Source organism: Mesoplodon bidens (assembly GCF_964165515.1).
Source record: "Mesoplodon bidens genome assembly, chromosome: 13".
Classification (NCBI taxonomy): domain Eukaryota; kingdom Metazoa; phylum Chordata; class Mammalia; order Artiodactyla; family Ziphiidae; genus Mesoplodon; species Mesoplodon bidens.
The window spans coordinates 7,473,284-7,492,620 of NC_138169.1; the positions used below are offsets into that span (position 1 = coordinate 7,473,284).

Here is a 19,337-nt window from a genome sequence, read left to right on the forward strand (position 1 = left end):
CCTGGGATAGCTGTTCTCCCCCCAGGATCGGGCTGGCGCCTCTTCTGAGGGCTCCCCACACCCTACAGTGGTGCCTGCCCACAGATCCCGAGAGGCTGGCTATGTCAGAAGCCTGGGAGCAGGCCTGGACCTGCCGACCTTGGCAAACCCCTTCCCCTCAGTCCCCCCAGCTGGCCAATGGGCTGACCCTTCTCTGCATCCACCCAGTCAGTTAGGCCTGTGGCTTCCCAAGGGCCTCTCCCTTATTTCTAGTTCTTTGTTAAAACAGGGTGCCCCCTCCCCAGAGATGACGTTAATTCAGACAGCTTTAAGCTGGTCTGACAGGACTCCCCCCGCCCTGGAGTTAGGCTGGCCTCAATTCCCCTGCTTCAGGTGGGCAGGTGACAGGTGACAAGAGGAGGATGGCAGGAAGGCCACAGTAACTCCCCAGTTTGCCTCACCTAGAGCGGTGAGTTATCCAACTTCCCCAAGTGCCAGTGTGGGATGTGTGGGCTCAGCAAGCGTGGGAGTCAGGATGGAATAACGTGGACTCGGCTGAGTCCTGGCCCTGCATCCGGAGACCCCACAATGACACCGTCCCACAGAACCAGCCCCAGTCAGCTGGGTGATGACTGCTTTGGCGTGAAAAGCTCACCCCCAAAGTTGGGGGAGAACTGAGCTGCGTGGGCCCCCCAGATCCTTCAGGACCCTTTCTTGGGAGCCCTGAATAACCTGGGCCCAGAGAGTGAAGTGTGGGGTTTCAGCTCTGCCTTTGCCTGTTCTCTTCAGGTCATTTGACTTCCCCAAGCCTCCGTTTCCCTATCTGTAAAATGGGAATGATAACCGAGAGAACATCCCGGAGTAGTGGTGAGGATTAACTGGGATGGGAGATGACAGGCACTTAGCACATTGTCAAGCACCTAGTAACACCCCATGAACTGTAGCTGCTGTGGTTATGATAATAATTGCTATTTGTTATCTCCTGGCTGTTCCAGACTTTCTTTTTTGTGCGCCTGACAGCTGGAGATGCCCCAACCACCATTTCTTCTACCGGGAAGAAAAGCCTTTGACAGGACCTGCAGTGGGGATGCGGTCACTTGCTAATCCTGTGCCATTCCTTAGCTCTTGGGGTCAAGGCGAGTTGACCGTGTCTTCCTGGGTACATCAGGCCCTGGGCAGTGCCTGCTCTGACCTCTGGCCACCACCTTGTCCTTGTCCCTTAGGGCACACACATCACTCATGTGCCCACAATTTGCCCTCCAGCTCCACCTGGCCAAGCCCAGTTGTGTCCTCCAGGTCAGGCAGATAGTGTGCTGGGACGTGGCTCCACCCAGCCCGCTGGCCCCCATCCTCCCCTCCTCCCAGTCTTGGCTGGTGGTCTTGTCCCCTTCACTCTCCTGCTCAGTAGCTTTAAAAATAACAGGGTAGTCTTTCCCCACTGAGGGCTGTAACCTGACCCAAGTTGGATTCTGCTCCATCAGAGCGTGGAGTAGGAGGACTCAGCACTTAGGAGCTGGGGACCCTGGTGCTATTGCTGCTCTGTCCCCAGCTCACGGGGTGACCTTAGACAAGCCTCCCTCCCTCCCTCTCTGGGCCTTAGTTTCCCCATCAGTAAAACGTGGTTCAAATAGTCTGTGATGCTGGAGTGCAAAATTTTCTTTTATTCCAGTGAAGAAGATAAACAGCTGGGGCTCCCAGGTGGGTGGTTGTCAAATGACATTACCCGAAGTGGAGGGTGTCGGGAAGGGACTGACCCGGTGACTGGGAGTGGGGATGGGGAGAGCTGGCCAGGCCCCTGGGCTGCTCCTGGCAGATCTGCCTCCTGTCCCACTTCTGAATCGCAGCTCCTTCCCGGCAGCTAAGGGACTCCTTGTACCCACCAAGGGGTGAGTTGCAGCCAAGGTGGCTGACGGGGCCCAGGCAGCCGGCAGTAGCTTGGCCAGGAGGCCTGGTGAGGCACCCGGCCAAGAGCATCCCTCCCTGGGCTCCGACTCACACTTACCCACTTGCTGGCTCCTCGAGGCCTCTGCATTGCAGCAGATAGGAACCTGCGCTGGCAGCCCAGCCAGGGCTGGGGGTGGAACAAGGGCCTGGGCAGGGGGTGTCTGTTCCCCTGTCCCCACCTTCACTCCCTCCCCTGCCCTTGATCCCAGTCAGCCCTGGCTTCCCTTGGAGAGGCAGCTGCTGACAAAGCAACTGTCTTCTCTAGGACATACTTGAGTCTTCCTAGAAGTGCTGTGGTGACAGCAGGGTCCAGGCTTGGGGACCGTCATGCCCCTGGGTCCCCTCTGCATCTCAGACCCTCCTGAGCATCATTAAAGGTCTTGCCTACCCCTGAGATGCTGTTTTGAAGAATTATGCCTTTGGAGTTGAGAGTACAGATTTTGGAACTCGAAGGCCTTGGTTCACATCCCAGGTGTGCCACTTCCTAGCTGTGTGACCTGGGGCAGGTTACTTAACCTCTCTGTGCCTCAATTTTCTCACCAGAAAATGGGGATGATAACAGAACATACCTCATAGGATTCTTGTGAGGATGAATGCATGTAAATCACTCAGAACAATGCCAGGTGCACGATAACATCAATAAGTGTCAGCTCTTGTTACTGTTGCTGCTGTCCTTGTCATTGTTATCACTGTGTGTCATCAGTTCTGCTTCTTAGCTGAGCCCCCTCTGGTATAGACTCTATTCTCCTTCAGTGAATACTCTCTGTTAGGACTTGCTATATGTATATATATATATTTTTTTTTTTAATTGAAGTATAGTTGATTTACAATGTTGTGTTAGTTTCTGGTGTACAGCAAAGTGATTCTGTTATCCATATATATATATATTCTTTTTCATATTCTTTTCCATTATGGTTTATTACAGGATATTGGATATAGTGCCCTGTGCTATACAGTAGGACCTTGTTGTTTATCTGTTTTATATACAGTAATTTGTATCTGCTAGTCCCAAACTCCTAATTTATCCCTTCCCCACCCTTTGGTAACCACAAGTCTGTTTTCTATGTCTGTGAGTCTGTTTCTGTTTCATAAATATTTGTGTCATATTTTAGATTCCACATATAAGTGATATCATATGGTATTTTTCTTTCTCTTTCTGACTCACTCCACTTAGTATGATAATCTCTAGGTCTATCCGTGTTGCTGCAAATGGCATTACTTCATTCTTTTTTATGGCTGAGTAGTATTCCATTGTATATATGTACCACATCTTCTTTATCCATTCCTCTGTCGATGGACATTTAGGTTGCTTCCATGTCTTGGCTGCTGTAAGGACTTGGTGTATTGACAAGCATTTTAGCTTAGCAGTTTAGAGCCCAGCTCTTGGAACCAGACAACTCTGCGTTCAAATCCCAGCTCTGCTGCTCACCAGCTGTGTGATCTTTGGCAAGTTATTAGCTTCTCTGGGCCTCAGTTTCTCCATCAGCTAAATGGGGATGATAGTAGTGTAAATCTCGCAAAGTTGCTGTGAGGATTAAGTAAGCAGACACATACAAAGCATGTGACCCACATAAAGGGTGGGGCTTCTAGGAAGGGCTGTGCTGCGTAACTGTTTGCTTGTAGTAATTGGGCACCTGCTGTGGGTCAGGCATGTGGTACCAAGATTGCGAGCCAGGTGCTGGGACCCTTCACACACTGGCTCGAGTCCTGGCTTGGGCCTTTGTTGGCTGAGTGATATGAGCCATGTGCCTTTGCCTCTGTGTGCCTCAGTTTCCCCAGCTGTAAATGGGAATGTGGAAGCAGCGGCCTCATGGGGTTGTGTGGGGTTTCTGACATTGGTCTGAGCACTGGCGCTGTGGGGGGAGAGGGTCCCTCAGTCTGGCCCCCATTCCCAGTCACTACTCACAGTCACCCCTCCACTCGCTCTGCACCTCTCCCCTCCGCTGGGGACTCCAGAGCTTTGCCCATTTTGCAGATGGGACAACAAAGACCCCAGGGGAGAAAGGGATGAACCCAAGTCATGAGGTGGCACTCAGGGGCGCACCCAGTCTGGTCCCAGTCCTGCCCTGGACAAGCCCCACTCCAAAACTCAGGCCCCCAGGCCCACCTCCCTCCGTGTCTCTGCAGCTCCTGGCATCTCCCAGGCCCTGGTCCAGGCCTGAAGGACCCAACATGGGACATACCTTAGGCAAAGCAGACATCGCACTCCAGAAAACCACAAGGGGCTAGGGCTGAGGGCGAGGGGCAACCTGGGCTGGAGAAAAAGATTCTGGAAACTTCCAGGCAGATACAAAAGTCTCTGGGTTGCTCATGGGCCTGCAGACACCCCTTCTTGGTCTAAGAGGGTTCAGGTTTATTTGGGGAGACTGAAGGCCTGATGTGGGGCGGAGGGAAGTGGACAAACGTTTATTAAACATGCATCATATGTGGTAACAATCAGTAGCAATTATTGCGGGCTCAGCACTGTGCCCAGACCTGATGTTCACATATTAAACCTCCTGCTAACATTTTACAAAAGAAGAAACAGGTTCAGAGAAATTAATGATTATAGTAGTAGTAGCGGTAGTAGTTATAAGACAGTGACTCTTCATTACATCCTTTGCTGAACTCAGTTTCATCTGCAGAGCCCTGCACATCCCTGCACCCTCACCTCTCTGACCTCATGGGGCCTCTTTGCCTCCCTCAAGCCACACGTTCCTACCTCAGGCTCTGGCGTTGTCTGTTCCACCTGTCCAAAATGCTTTTCCCCCAAATCTCCACGTGGCAGACTCCCTCACCTCTTTCAATCTTACTCAAGGGTTACCTTCACAGCGAGGTCTTCCCTGGCCCCCTATTTATTTATTTATTTGTTTGTTTGTTTGTTTGTTTTTGTCTGTGTTGGGTCTTCGTTGCTGCGCGCGGGCTGTCTCTAGTTGCGGTGAGCGGGGGCTACTCTTCATTGCAGTGGGCGGGCTTCTCATTGTGGTGGCTTCTCTTGTTGCGGAGCACAGGCTCTAGGCACGCGGGCTCAGTAGTTGTGGCTCACGGGCTGTAGAGCACAGGCTCAGTAGTTGTGGCGCATGGGCTTAGTTGCTCCGCGGCATGTGGGATCTTCCTGGACCAGGGCTTGAACCCGTGTCCCCTGCATTGGCAGGCGGATTCTTAACCACTGCGCCACCAGGGAAGCCCTGGCCCACTATTTAAAATTGCCCTCACCGCCCCTCATGGCCCCTCGTTCCTCACACCCCAGCCCTATCTCTTAGCATACTGTATCATTTAGTTATTAGGTTTACTATCTGTCTCTGACATGAGTGTCTCATCTCCACAAGAGCAGGGGTCTTTGTTATTTTTGTTCACTGTTAAATCCCCAGTGCAAAGAACAGAGTCTGGCCCACAGAGGGTGCTTAATCAATGTTCCTTGAATGAGTGGAACTGTCACAATACCTCTGTGAAATCAGTATTCTTGTCACTGCCATTTTACAGATGAGGAATCTGAGGCTCAGAGTTGTCAGGTGACTTGCCCAAGGTCACACAGCCAGCAAGTAGCACACCTGAACCCCTTGCCCTGTTGCCCCTGCAGGTCTGGCCTCGCCCCACAGACAGTGGCCTTGCCCCCATGAGCTAGAGCCTGCCCCTCGGTGCCTGCCCACCACCCGCCAGCAGGATGCAGCTGTGGAAGGCCGTGGTGGTGACCCTGGCCTTCATGAGCTTGGACGTCGGCATGACCACGGCCATCTACGTCCTCAGCCACTTGGACCGCAGCCTGCTGGAGGACATCCGGCACTTCAACATCTTTGACTCGGTGCTGGACCTCTGGGCGGCCTGCCTGTACCGCAGCTGCCTGCTGCTGGGGGCCACCATCGGCGTGGCCAAGAATAGCGCCCTGGGGCCCCGGCGGCTGCGGGCCTCGTGGACGGTCATCGCCCTCGTGTGCCTCTTCGCGGGCATCTACACCATGGTGAAGCTGCTGCTCTTCTCCGAGGTACGCAAGCCGGTCCGGGACCCGTGGTTCTGGGCTCTCTTCGTGTGGACCTACGTCTCACTCGCTGCGTCCTTCCTGCTCTGGTGGCTGCTGTCCACAGTGCAGCCGGACGCCAAGGCCCTCGAGCGGGGGGCAGGGGCCGAGGCCGAGGGCCTCCCTGGGGAGGACCGGCCCGCGCCCGAGCAGGCCTCCGGGGCCACGCTGCAGAAGCTGCTGTCCTACACCAAGCCCGACATCGCCTTCCTCGTGGCCGCCTCCTTCTTCCTCATCATGGCAGCTCTGGGTGAGTGAGGGCCCGCTTCTCTCCTCTCAGATTTTAACATCTTACTTACGTGGTTCAGACGTCAAACTGATACGCAAAGGTAAACACGGAGAGTTTCACTCCTAATTCTACCCCTGACTACCCTGATCCCGGTGCCCAGGGCTAACTACAGAAAAAGGTTCCGGAAGCTTCCAAGTGGGCAGGAAACCACTTTTTTTTTTTTTTTTTTTTTTTTTTGCGGTACGCAGGCCTCTCACTGCCGTGGCCTCTCCCGCTGCTGAGCACAGGCTCCGGACGCGCAGGCTCAGCAGCCATGGCCTACGGGCCCAGCCGCTCCGCGGCATGTGGGATCCTCCCAGACTGGGGCACGAACCTGTGTCCCCTGCATCAGCAGGCGGACTCTCCACCACTGCGCCACCAGGGAAGCCCAGGAAACCACTTTTATTCCTCTCTCGTATACGCTTCCAGCGTTTCCTTATGCAGCTACAAGCAAATAAGTACACGTTACTCTCCCCACCTCTTACACTCCATTCTGTGCCTTGCTTTTCTCACTTAACAATATATCCCGGAATTTTTCCAATCAGTATCTCATTCTTTTATTTGGCTGTGTAATACTGCACTGTGTGGCTGTACCATAGATTATTTAGTCAGTCTCCCGTTGTTGGACTCTTGGGTTGTTTTGAGTCTTTTTCTCTTGTTCATACGTGTTTCATATAAATGTGCATATGTCTGTAGGATAAGTTCCTAGAAATGGCATCTATAGGTTCAAAGCATTTTTTGTAATGAAGCAGAATAGAATAGAGCCATCAGGGTATGTAGTCTGTGGTAAGATTAAGTATTGTTTTGTGAAACTTTTACTTTAGCTGTGTGCACCTGTGTGTGTGTCCTGGTTGGTGATGTAAATTGTATCTGTTACTGTGGATCTGGTCCAAACAGTTTGAAAGCAACACTCCAGCAACCTGGGTGGGAAGGGACATCACAGGGTGGAAACTCCACGGGTTCTGGGGGTGACAAGGCCCAGGTACCAATCCCAGTCCTTCTCCGGGCCTGGCTGTGAGACCGTGGGCAAGTGCTCAGACCTTTCAGAGCCTCACTTCCTCCTTCTGTGAAATGGGGATTGGGAGCATCCTTATCCCAAGGTGTTGTAAAGTATGAATAAAAAGACAGAGAGGAGAAGGACATGTACAGAGCTTGGTATGGCATGATGAGTACAGGAATGTTAGCTGCTATGAGTCGTTACATGTTTAACTCCCAGCGACAGAGTCTGGGAGTAGCCACAAAGCCAGAGTGATCTGAGAGAGGACAGGCGAACCCCAGAGCCCATTTCCTCATACCCTCCATCCTCCACCCTCAGTCCCGGCCCCTTAACCGCTGTGTGATTTTAGGCAAGTTCCTTAACCTCTCTGAGTCTCATCTCCTCATCTGTAAAATGGGCAGCAGCAGTTGCGGGGTTGTGTAATCCGAGTAAGACGCCTCGGACAGCTCGCGGCACATGGAAAGCTCCCAGTAAACTTCAGTGGCCGTGAGTGTTGGGATGGCCCCTTTTCATTTAACCAGATAGTTTCTCCTCCTCGTGCTTCAAGGCCCAAATGTCTGCTCCTGAGACCCCTACTCAGATTCTGCCAACCGTGGCCCTTAATCACAGCATGGGTGACATGAAAATCACGCGTCCACTCTCCTTTCTCCCCTTCCAGGCTTTGAGCCCCTCGCGGACAGGGGCCAGGCCTGACTCATCCAGGGCCCCTGATACCTGGCACAGAATCAGACTCACTGAGTGAATGGATGAATGAATGAATGACTGTCCTGCCTGTGTCGGCAGATGTTGCTCCCACGGCCTCGTTTCCCCTGCCTCCCAGGGTGCTGTTGTCAGCTGGTGTGCGCTTAGGGAATACAGATGTCCTAAAATACAGCCGGGCAGATGGCACCAGCCTGCAGGATTATGTCAAGGTTATGGGCTTCAACTTGAAATCAGGCCCCCCGACTTCATCAGTAATTTTAATCAAGTTTACTTCGCGTGGCCAAGCTTCGGCTTCTCATCCTGCAATGAGGGCTTCTTCAGGTTATTGTGAAAATTAAATGAGGTGAAGCACGGGGCCTGGCAAAACTAGGTACTTCTTCCTAAAAGTTAGGTACTGTGATTATGAACAATTATTTTTCAATCAGCAAGCATCCAGTAGGGTTCAGCTTTTTCTGAAACCTTATCATCTAAAAGAACAACCACCCATTGTGAAAAAAAAAATGGTTCGTTTTAGTGCTGAGTATCTCCCCTTGAGATATGGATTTCATGGCAACCTAACTACAATAACCTTGGGCAAATGACTTAGCCTCTCTGAGCCTCAGTTTCCTCATCTGTAAAGTGGGAAGAATGATAATAGACCACCTATGGGGTTATTGGGAAGCATTTGAGACTTGAAAGAGATGAGGGAGCAGCTATCTGGGGTAACAGTGCTCCAGGCAAAGGGAACAGCCCGTGCAAAGGTCCTGAGGCAGGAAGGTGCCTGATCGTTAAAGGAAAAGCAGAGAGGCCAGCGCAGCTGGAGCAGAGGGAGTGGGGGGAGAGAAGAAGATGAGGCAGCTCAGTAGCAGGGCCCAGTCGTGCAGGGTGCCGTCAGCCACTGTAAGGCCTTTGACTTTGATGCTGGATGAGATGATCTGCCTTGGGTTTCACAGGCTCCCGCTGTCCGTTGAGCAGAGAACAGGCTGATGGGGATAAAGGTGGCAGCAGGGGGAACCAGGGGTTTGCTGAGATAGAGTCCAAAGGAGGTGGACAAACCCGGGTGGGGCGGTAGAGGCAGAATATTCTGGAAATAGTTTGAAGGTGGAGCCACAGGATTTGTTGATGGACCAGAGAGTTTCACCTGGTTCTTGGGCAGATTGGACAAAAGAGTTTGCCTACCTGCTTAGCACAGCACCCTACCCAGCAAGGGCTCCATAAACGTCCGTGGTGGTTAATATCATCACTGGTGCTTGCTGGAATCATAATGCTGCTAGAGCTCGCTGACGCCCTTTACTTCCCTGTGGGTAAACTGAGGCAGAGATTCAGCTGAGGTAGAACTTCACGGGGGTGGCTGGAGACCCCATCTGGCCAAGGACACAGGGGAGACAGAGGCCCTCTCCGCTGCCGCCCTGTGGTCCCAGTGCTGAGACCAGCAGAGGGCGCCAGAACGCCATGGAAGGCCTCACTGTCCCGGTTGAGCCAGTCCTGTAGAGCTGACCAGGGAACGGCCTGCCCCACCTCCACCTGCCCAGGGTTCATTCATTGACCTTTATTGAGTGACTCCTGTATGCCCAGCCCTGAGCCAGGCTTTGGCCGCTGAAAGAGCTGCCGTGAAAACAGGGGACACAGCCTGGTCTGACCACCTTCTATTCCGTGTCCGTCATTTCCGTAAGATGGGAGCGGGCATTTATTCTGGGCTCTCGGGGGGGAAGGCAAAGGAACGAGCCCTCAGGTTGGGAGCTCATTTGGGTTTGAGTCCTGGCCCTTCCTCCTAATTGCTATGGGACCTTGGGCGAATTACTCAGCCTCTCTGAGTCTCCCATTCCACCTCTGTGAAATGGGGTGACGTCCCTGCCCAATGCCCCCCTCCCCCCGTCCACCCAGGATTGTTGTGAAGATATAGCAGGACATATGGGTAAGAAATTTTCTGACAAACTGTAAAGTGCCCCATCAAGAGGGGCGGGGTGGCAATTTACAGCATTGCTCAGAACCAGAATATCAACATACTCTGAGGGTCTAGAATTTGGACTCTGAACCCTCGGCCAAAGAGAAGAAGGCAGTGAACTTTGGCGTCTGTCAGCCACCAGTTGTGTGGCTGAGCAAGCGTCAGCTCATCCTTTCAGCTCCACTTTCCTCATCTGTACAATGGGTGGTAACAGAGCCGACTTCAGAGTCCACGTGCAGAGGGGGTGAACTGTCACACGGGAGCCCCTCGGCTCTGTGGGCTCGAGGCCCGGTCGCCAGTATTCATGATAGCACGACCCAGTCTGTATAGATTAAGTAACTCACATTTCCCGTGTTCCCGTTCTCTGAAAAGAGAGGGCATTAAGCAGTGTGGGACCCCTTCCCTGCCCCCTGCCCCGCTGAGAAGCAGGAGTTTGCCGAGAGAGAAAACCCCACGGTGGAGTCAGCACTGTGGGTGGTGTGGGGGCTTCCAGAGGCTCAGGAGGAAGGACAGAGGCTCCCCCGGTTGCAGATGCCCCCTGAGCCGCCCTGTCTCCACAGGAGAGACCTTCCTCCCCTACTACACGGGCCGGGCCATCGATGGCATCGTCATCCAGAAGAGCATGGAGCAGTTCAGCACGGCCGTCATCGTCATGTGTGTGCTGGCCATCGGCAGGTAGCGGCCCATGCCCTCCCCCACCCGCCCAGGCCTGCCGCCGGGAAGGAGGGCAGGGCCAGCTCCCGAGAGGAAAAGGGGCCAGGGAGGCCCAGGAAATGCCCCTGGGGAGCCTGTGCCTCAGCTGGTCCCCGTGGTAACCAACACCCCAACTGGCTTAGTTCTGCCCCTTTGGTTGAGCCACACCCTAGAGCAACGCCCTTTTGTCCCTACAAATGGCTTCAGTCCTCAGGGTTCCCCCTTTCACCAGCACCCTCCCACCCCCGGTGGTTTTCCAAGCGGGAAACAAGGACCAGCCTTGTCTGTGCTCTTCTGGAAGGGAGAGGGGTCTGGCTGGCGGAGCTGGGTCCTTCACCCACAGTAAACGCCGTCCCCTCTGTGCCCTCACCTTGGGTGCTCCTGTTGGGAAGAGGGAAACCCCGTGGTGGTGCCAGCTCCGGAGAGTGGGCTCGAGGTCGGGGTGCCACCCGGTCTCTGCCCTGCGAGGGGTCCACGCCTGCCAGCAGAGTGGGGTGGCGGGTGGTGGCGGTTGGTTGTCGGAAGGACGTCGTGCTATATATAACATCTCTTATCTGCAATTAGCTCATTTGCCGCAGGTATTCGGGGCGGCATTTTTACCCTCATATTTGCCAGACTGAACATTCGCCTTCGGAACCGTCTCTTCCGCTCGCTGGTATCTCAGGAGACGAGCTTCTTTGACGAGAATCGCACAGGTTGGTCCTCCTGGGGCCTCGGGGGACCTGGGGCTGGGCCCGGCCAGGTGGGCTTGCCTTGCATTGAGGATTTAAGTGGGTACGTCCATTGTCTCAGTCCTGATGGCTTTTCCTGCCGTCCAGTCCTGGATGGGGACACCCCGGGAGGCTGGCTTGGGCCTCTGGCCCTGCCTGAGCCCTGGGGAGCTGGCCTGCTGGCTGAGGTTTTGGTGTGAACTGCGGCCACTATAGGACCCTCGCTAGGCCACCCGATGTCCCTGCAGCAACCAGGCCTCACCTCCCACTGGCTTGTGGGAAGCGCAAGGGCCGGGACTACCCAGGCCTGTGGCCTGAGAGGCCCAGCTCCTATGGGAGTGAGCAGGGCAGACATGCAGGGCAGAGCAGGGAAGACATTACAGCGTCCGGCCCAGATCCAGGCTCTGAGGGAGACCAGCCTGGGTGCAAGCTCTGTCACTAACTTCACCTCTCTGAGCCTCTGTTTTCTCCTCTGTAAAATGGGAACAATAACGGTAGCTGCCCTGTGGGATTGCTGTGGAACTCTTAGCCCAGTATCCAGCAGTCAGTAAAGGGCTTTCTATTCCTCTCTCCTCCACAGCCCAGATTGTTATTTCTGTGAGGGAAGAGGGGAGTGGCCCCTCTGCCAGTGACAGGGAGGAGACGTGGGCTCGGCTCTGGCTCAGTCACGGACACGCTGTGTGGTGCTGAGCAAGCCTCTTCCCTTTCCTGAGCCTCAGCTGCCTCCTCTGTGCTCTGAGAGGTGTGAAGCTGAAGCAAGATGCTGGTGACACGGCCTGGGCTGAGAGCAGCCCTCAAGGGGCATCCGCTCTCCTTCCCTCCCCACCCTGCCCAGAAGGTGGGGAAGGCCTGAGCTCCCCGAGGGTCCCCTGCCGCTGCCCACAGTGACCCCATTGCCACAGCGGGAGCTGAGCTGCCTGTGTTCCAGGGGACCTCATCTCCCGCCTCACCTCGGACACCACCATGGTCAGCGACCTGGTCTCCCAGAATATCAACATCTTCCTGCGGAACACGGTCAAGGTCACGGGCGTGGTGGTCTTCATGTTCAGCCTCTCCTGGCAGCTCTCCTTGGTCACCTTCATGGGCTTCCCCATCATCATGATGGTGTCTGACATCTACGGCAAGTACTACAAGGTAGGCCCCGCCTGGTCTCCGCTGGGGTCTCAGCACTGGCAGCTCCTGGGTGACCCCTTAGGCAGGTTCAGGGGGCCACCAGGGGCTAGTGAAGGACTCATCGTAAGGCTGCATTTGTGTTCATTCACTGATTCATTTCACTCATTCAATAAATATTTATTGAGCACCTACCATGTCCCAGGCACTGAGATATATCAATGAAACAGGGCCCTTGCCTTCAGGAGGCTTATATTCTAATAAGAGAAACAGACAATAAATAACAACAATGCTAATAATGAAGATATATAATACAGTAAAAGATCATAACTGCTAAGGAGAAAAATTAAGAGAGAGATGGGGAGCATTGGGGCTGGTTGCCAGTTTTAAATAGATCTTTCTGAGAAGGTGACATTTCAGTAAAGAGGTGGACAGCTTGGGGAAGCACATTCCAAGCAGAGGGCACAGCCAGTGCAAAGGCCCTGAGGTGGGAATGTGCCTGGCGTGTTTGCGGAGCCTCAGAGAGGCCGGTGAGGCCAGAGCCAGGAGTGAGGGGAGAGCAGGGAGGTGACGGGGGCCAGATGGTGTCGGCCTTTGTGGGAAGTTTGGTTTTCACTGAGTGCAAAGTTTGCTCTGTTTCTATACGTTTGTGTCAGGGGGGAGGGCTCAGGCCCCCAGGAGCGGGACCCTCGCCCACGATGCAGTGATGGGCAGGCAGCAGTCCCCTCAGGCCGCCCCTTGGCACTGCCTCTGTCAGAAGGGTCAGCCTGTAAGCTAGGCCCCTGCCTCACTTTCCTCCTGCTTCCTGCGATGGTGGGTGCCCCAAAGCCCTAAGGGAGCTAGGCTGGGTTCAGACAGTGTAGGCGGCCCCTCCTCAGTGCTCCAGGCCTGCGGGGGCAGAGACACTCCTGAGCAGGGGCTTGGACACGTGATCAGCTCAGGGTCCCCAGTTTGGTCGGAACCCTTGGTGCCCATGATCTGAGGCCAGCCCCCAGATGGATCCGTTCCCCACAGTCCAATGTGTCACCTCTGGCAGAGCCCACCACCCAGGAGGGTCCTCTCCCCAGCAGTTCTGGGTCACCGGCCTCACTGTTTTCCTCCCTGAGTAGAAAAAGTAAATATATGAGTTGGAGTTGGAGCCGTTTCCCTTCCACACCACCCTTCCTGCCTTCCTGCCCGCCCCCGAGAGGGGGCAGGAAACCCTGGAGCTCCCTGCACCAGCCCGCCTCTGCACACACCTCAGGCCCCACCTTTAAGTTCAACCGGCCAGGACCTCAAGGAAGCCCTGTTTAGGTCTCGTACCTGTACCCGAATGTGTAGGTTACAGACATCGCCACAAGCCACACACATCGCCCACAGCCAGACATGGCTTCTCCCAGGATGCCTGAGTGTACTGCATGCTTCCGATGGCCTGGGCATGACTCGCAGGTCATGGGACATGCCTGTGGAGGAGGCTGTCTCAGCCTCCTGGGCAGCCTTCCTGGCTGGTGTGAGATTCTGAGTGTGGTTACTGAAAGCCTGAATAGCGTGGCCCAGGGCGGCTTCTGGAACTGTGTGGGCAGCAGCCTGGTGGTCATGTACTTGGAACCACTTCTCAGCCATCCATCTCCAGTTATAAGCACACGATGAGGGCAGATTTCATAGCCCGTGGCCTCCACCACCATCTAGAACTTGGCTAGGAGTTCTGGAATCTCTGTGCCAACCCTCAGGCTCTCACCTAATTTAATATATGTTGCTGGATGTAAATGGTGCCTCCTTAATAGTTAGTGTTTCTTGTGTAGTGTACAACCTGAACAACCATCCAGGGCATCCCTGCTCTTATGCCAGCACAGAATCAGGTATTGAGACTTCTTTTTCTCAGAGGATTACCCAAAACTGTATGGTCATGCATAACCTCCTCTGAATACTGGAGATGACTTCATGATCAGCCTCCCCATGCCTCAGGAGCTAGAGCCTCAGGAGCTAGAGCCTCAGGAGCTCACCCTAAGAGCCCAGCTGGAGTCTGTTCTCTGAGTTCAGCAAATCAAGCTAGAAGGGAATGGGGGAGGAGGGGAACTGGGCCTTATCCCCTTGTCCCTGGAACTCCCTGCACAGAGCTGGCACCAACTAAAGATAGAAAACACCAGAGAGCCCTGGGGGCTCAGGCAGAGGGTGAGGCTGTCTGTTTTGGGGTCTCTTCCTTCTTGTCGCCCCTCCCACCCATAGAGGCTCTCCAAAGAGGTCCAGAATGCCCTGGCCAGGGCCAGCAGCACGGCCGAGGAGACCATCAGCGCCATGAAGACAGTCCGGAGCTTTGCCAACGAGGAGGAGGAGGCGGAGGTGTACTCACGGAAGCTGCAGCAGGTCTACAAGCTGAACAGGAAGGAGGCTGCGGCCTACATGTACTACGTCTGGGGCAGCGGGGTACGTGCCCCAGCCTGGGCAGGTCTGACACAAAGATGGGGTCAGGACATTAACCCAGGTCCAGGCATGCTGATGTGACACTTGACTTTGTCCCAGCTTTCTGCTTGTCCTCAGAGAATCTTTCTGGAAAGGACTTCAGCCTCTCGGGGCATGTCCTCAAACAGGGCACCTCCTCTCTCCCTCTCGCCTGGGCGTGGGGTGGCAGGGTAGGAGCTTTCTTTTCCCAGCTAGGGAAGCGTCCCTGCCAAGGTGGAGAGTCACCCCGAGGCCAGCTGGGACCCATCCTCGGCCGCTTCCCTGCAGGTCCTGTGTCACAACCACACACATGCCCCCATTAGAGTGTCCAGCTCACTCCCTGGGGGTGAGTTACAGCCCCTCCTGGAGAAGAAACACTTGGGTCCTGTCACTGTGTGCTGGCCACATCTCGGGGTGGGCTGTTGGGGAACAGCTGGGGTAGGAATGAGGAGGGTTTGGAGTTTAGGGGGAGGAATGAGAGGGTGGTTTACAGGGAAAGCAGGGAATAAGGACCTTCTGGGTCCCCCCAGGATGGGCCACCCCTCAGAAGTGTCCAGCCAAGGAGAGGAAGGGCCTGAAATCCAGCTCAGCTAGCCGAGCATCTTGGCAGTCTGCCCACCAGCAGGGGCGCCTCTTGCCGCTTGTGCAAAGGCACTGTGGTCCAGCCATTGATCTAGTTCTGACCCAGCATCGCTGGCTTGGGATGAGGAGGGACAAATAGGGACCCAGTGGGTTGTCATGGGTACGCGGGTCCCACTCCTCTCGCAGACCACTCCCCCAGACACCAGAGGGGGCTGGAGGCAAGCACACCCTGGACACAGCCCCTCCTTCATGGAAACACAGACCTCGTCTGCTTTGCCTGGCTTGCTGTGTGACCTTAGCCAGTGGACTCAGCCTCTCTGAACCATGCTCTTCCCAATAAGGAGAAGACTAATAGCTCCAGTTTGGCCTCGCTGAGGCGCTTGGGGGCTGTGTATGTGTACCAGGGCCTTACAAAGCAAGCCTTGTTCCCAGCCAGGCTCATGGCCTGTTCCAGCTGGGGGCCTTTGCAGGGAAAAACTCCATGGCGGGGGCGGGGAGGGCATGAGTGACAGAAGGGCCCCAGCTTGTGGGAGGCCATCGCTGCTGCGGGCTGGAGTTTCAGCCTCTGTGGCTGTGAGTGAGGCGCCCACAGCTGCTCTCACCGGGGCTGGGGGGAGGGTCTGAGCCAAGGCCCCCACGACTCAGATCCCCCTTTCCCTCTTCCCTCCAGCTCACGCTGCTGGTGGTCCAGGTCAGTATCCTCTACTACGGGGGCCACCTCGTCATCTCAGGGCAGATGACCAGCGGCAATCTCATCTCCTTCATTATCTACGAGTTTGTCCTGGGAGATTGTATGGAGGTGAGGGGCCGGTGGGGGGACGGGGGCCCGGGGGGAAGGGAGAGGGATCTAAATGGGGGTGCTCCAGGGTTCACGGGAGGTGGTCTTTCTTTCTAAAGAACGTGACAATACCAATAATACCAAGAAAGAGAGTAATACAGACACGTGACAGCAACTCCGTTTATGGAGCAAAGTGGCAACGACAGCAACTATTTCAGAAGGTTGTCCTGAGCACACTGTGCGCAGTCAGTGCTACTCCAGTCCCCATTTCCCAGAAAAAGAAGCTGAGGCTCAGAGGGGTTAAACGACTTGCCCACCATGTTTGTAAGGGAACCGAATTCAGAGCCAGATGGTCTGACTTTATTTTAACCCACTTTAAAGAGTAGCTCCATGGAAAAAGAACAGAGTGGGTTTCTTTTTTTTTTAATAGATTATGTCTTAATTTGGCTGCCCCCACCAGCAGGTCCCGAGGCTAGGGAGCTGGCGTGCCTGTGCCGATGCTGCGATCAGTCACTGCTGGAGGATGCTTGGAGTGCTTCTCTGGTCTGCCTCCCTCCCCCCACAAAGCCCTCCGGCACTGAGGTTGAGCCTCTGTGTCCCGCAGTGATAAAGCTCAAAGATGCGGCAGGGGAGGGGCGGGTTAGCATCTGCTGCAGATGGCACTTTGCGTTAGCTACGGTCATCCATGCGGTGTCATTTGAATCAGCGTCTCGGAATCCGTGCTTCAGAAATATCCACACTAGTGGGCAAAGACATGTGTCCCAGAATGTTCAGTGCGGCATCGTTTATAATGGTGAAAAGTCAAGTGCCTGTCAACCAGCGATTGGGTGAATACAGTACATCTGTATTCTAGAAACAGCCCATCTGTGCTATGAAAACTAGGCAGCAGCCACAAACATGAGGTAGTGCTGTGTGCACTGGCATGGAAAGAGCCCTAAGACATGCTGTTTGGAAAAAGCTAATCCCCGAGTCATAAGGATGGTCTGATCCCACTTGTGGTTTCTTTTTTTCATCTCAAAATGATTTAATTACATATGTGCATGTGTTTGTAAAAGCACAGAGAAAGGACCCGAAAGACACAGTGCTCGGATAACCGGGGCCACCTCTGGGATGAAGCAAGAAAGACAACTTACACACAGCACGTGTATCTTAATAGAAATAATTATATCCAGATGTTATGATAATAGCCGTAGCTGTGGTGTGTTGGGGGTTTACTATGTGCTGAGCACTGTCTTCGCGGAACCATGACAATGGTACTAATACCACCCCCACTTCATCAACCAGGACCCGCAGTCACAGCTCGTAAGAGCCTGAACTCGGGAGCCAGATGCGCCTGGGTTCGAATCCCGGCTCTGCCACTTCCTGACTGTGTGACCTGGGGGAAGTTACTTGAGCTCTCTGTGCCTCAGTTTCCGTATCACCAGAAAGGAGATAATGATAGAACCTACCTCGTAACATATATAAGTACTCAGTAAAATGAGTCATTATTCACACTTACACTTGTGTATATTTTTACCCAAGGAGATGTATAGTATAAATGAAGGGCCATTTTTAAAATTGAAATTTAAAAATTCTGTGACAGCTGAAAAAGGAAGGTCCGATTCCTGTTCTGCCACATTCTGCTTAGTTCATTTAACTTCTCTGTGCTTCCATTTCCTCCTCTGGGGGGTGATAACACCTACCCTGCTGGACGGTGGTGAGGTTTATCTATAACACACAAGGCACCAGTATTTTTTATTGCTGTCCTCATTTTTTCATTGTCGTCATGGTCTGCTGTACTAGCAGGTGGGGCTCCAGCAGCCTCCTGTGGGCACCCCGCCCCCAGAACTGCTGCTGCGTTCTTGGCTCTCTCCTCACCCGCTTCAGCTCTCTGGCACCATGGCGGGGGGAGGGGTGTCCCAGGATCGGGACGTCGATGGGTCAGGAACGTGTGTCTACTCCCCCCGCAGTCCGTGGGCTCCGTCTACAGCGGCCTGATGCAAGGAGTGGGGGCTGCGGAGAAGGTGTTCGAGTTCATTGACCGGCAGCCAACCATGGTGCATGATGGGCACTTGGCCCCCGACCACCTGGAGGGCCGGGTGGACTTTGAGAACGTGACTTTCACCTACCGCACTCGGCCCCACACCCAAGTCTTGCAGGTGAGAGACGGCCCAAGCCCCCCGCTCCCCAAGTCATCCTTTCCCTCATCCCATCTCTCGCGCACCTCCTACAGGCCAGGCCATGGCAGTGCAGCCAGGAAATGAAAGGCCAGGAACACTGAAGAGAGATCATTAACAAAAGGATTCCTGGAGAAGTGCTAGGAAGGCAGTAAGTCAGGGGTAGTCTGCAGAGATGGTATTAGCAGTCAAGGAGGGCTTCTCGGAGGAGGTGACATTTGATATGAGACCTAAACAAGGAGCAGGAGCCAGCCGACGGCTCTCTGCAGAAAGAACATTCCAGGCAAAGGAGACAAGTATAAAAGTGCTGCCAAATCCTAGAAAGGAGAGCATTCTGGGGGCCGGCGGTGGGGCAGGCTGGGAAGGGTGCCCGCCTGCGTCTGAGGCCAGAGCATATGAGCCAGGGGCCCCACACCGTGTCTGCGTGTTCCTTGCAGAATGTCTCCTTCAGCCTGTCCCCAGGAAAGGTGACAGCGCTCGTGGGGCCGTCGGGCAGTGGGAAGAGCTCCTGTGTCAACATCCTGGAGAACTTCTACCCCCTGGAAGGGGGTCGCGTGCTGCTGGATGGGAAGCCCATCAGCGCCTATGACCACAAGTACTTGCACCGAGTGGTACGTGCATGGGCCTTTGCTGCCCTCCTCCGCCCTTTCCTTGTCTGACCTTCTCTCCCGCGAGCACGCACACAGGTGCAGGGAAGAGGGCTCAAGACACACATACAGGGCTTCCCTGGTGGCGCAGTGGTCGAGAGTCCGCCTGCTGATGCAGGGGACATGGGTTCGTGCCCCGGTCCGGGAAGATCCCACATGCCGCGGAGCGGCTGGGCCCGTCAGCCATGGCCGCTGAGCCTGCGTGTCTGGAGCCTGTGCTCCGCAGCGGGAGAGGCCACAACAGTGAGAGGCCCGCGTATGGCAAAAAAAAAAACACACGTACATTTCAAAGAATTATCACCAGTTCAAGAAGTGGAACATTCCAGCACTCTCCCCCCAAGAAGCAATGTCTTGCCTGACGCTCACTATCGTCATTTCCGTGCTTTTCTTTTGTTCCCATCTCTGCGCCTCCCCAAACAGCGCAGCTGTGTTTTG

The 19,337-nt window shown here is 54.6% G+C and overlaps 1 protein-coding gene across 3 annotated transcripts in view; it reads left to right on the forward strand.

Annotated features, from left to right (window-relative positions):
* The window catches only part of ABCB9 (ATP binding cassette subfamily B member 9), a 34,380-nt gene that overhangs the window by 7,591 nt on the left and 7,452 nt on the right, over window positions 1–19,337 (forward strand). For 2 of the 3 annotated variants that reach the window (XM_081253155.1, XM_081253154.1), the window contains exons 2-9: window positions 5,483–6,167; window positions 10,369–10,483; window positions 11,066–11,196; window positions 12,140–12,345; window positions 14,527–14,724; window positions 15,992–16,120; window positions 18,049–18,237; window positions 18,693–18,866. In XM_081253155.1, the coding sequence (XP_081109281.1) occupies window positions 5,567–6,167; window positions 10,369–10,483; window positions 11,066–11,196; window positions 12,140–12,345; window positions 14,527–14,724; window positions 15,992–16,120; window positions 18,049–18,237; window positions 18,693–18,866 (1,743 nt within the window). In that variant the 5' untranslated portion in view covers window positions 5,483–5,566. The remainder of the gene's footprint in view (window positions 1–5,482; window positions 6,168–10,368; window positions 10,484–11,065; window positions 11,197–12,139; window positions 12,346–14,526; window positions 14,725–15,991; window positions 16,121–18,048; window positions 18,238–18,692; window positions 18,867–19,337) is intronic. The other variant, XM_081253156.1, reaches the window with a different exon arrangement.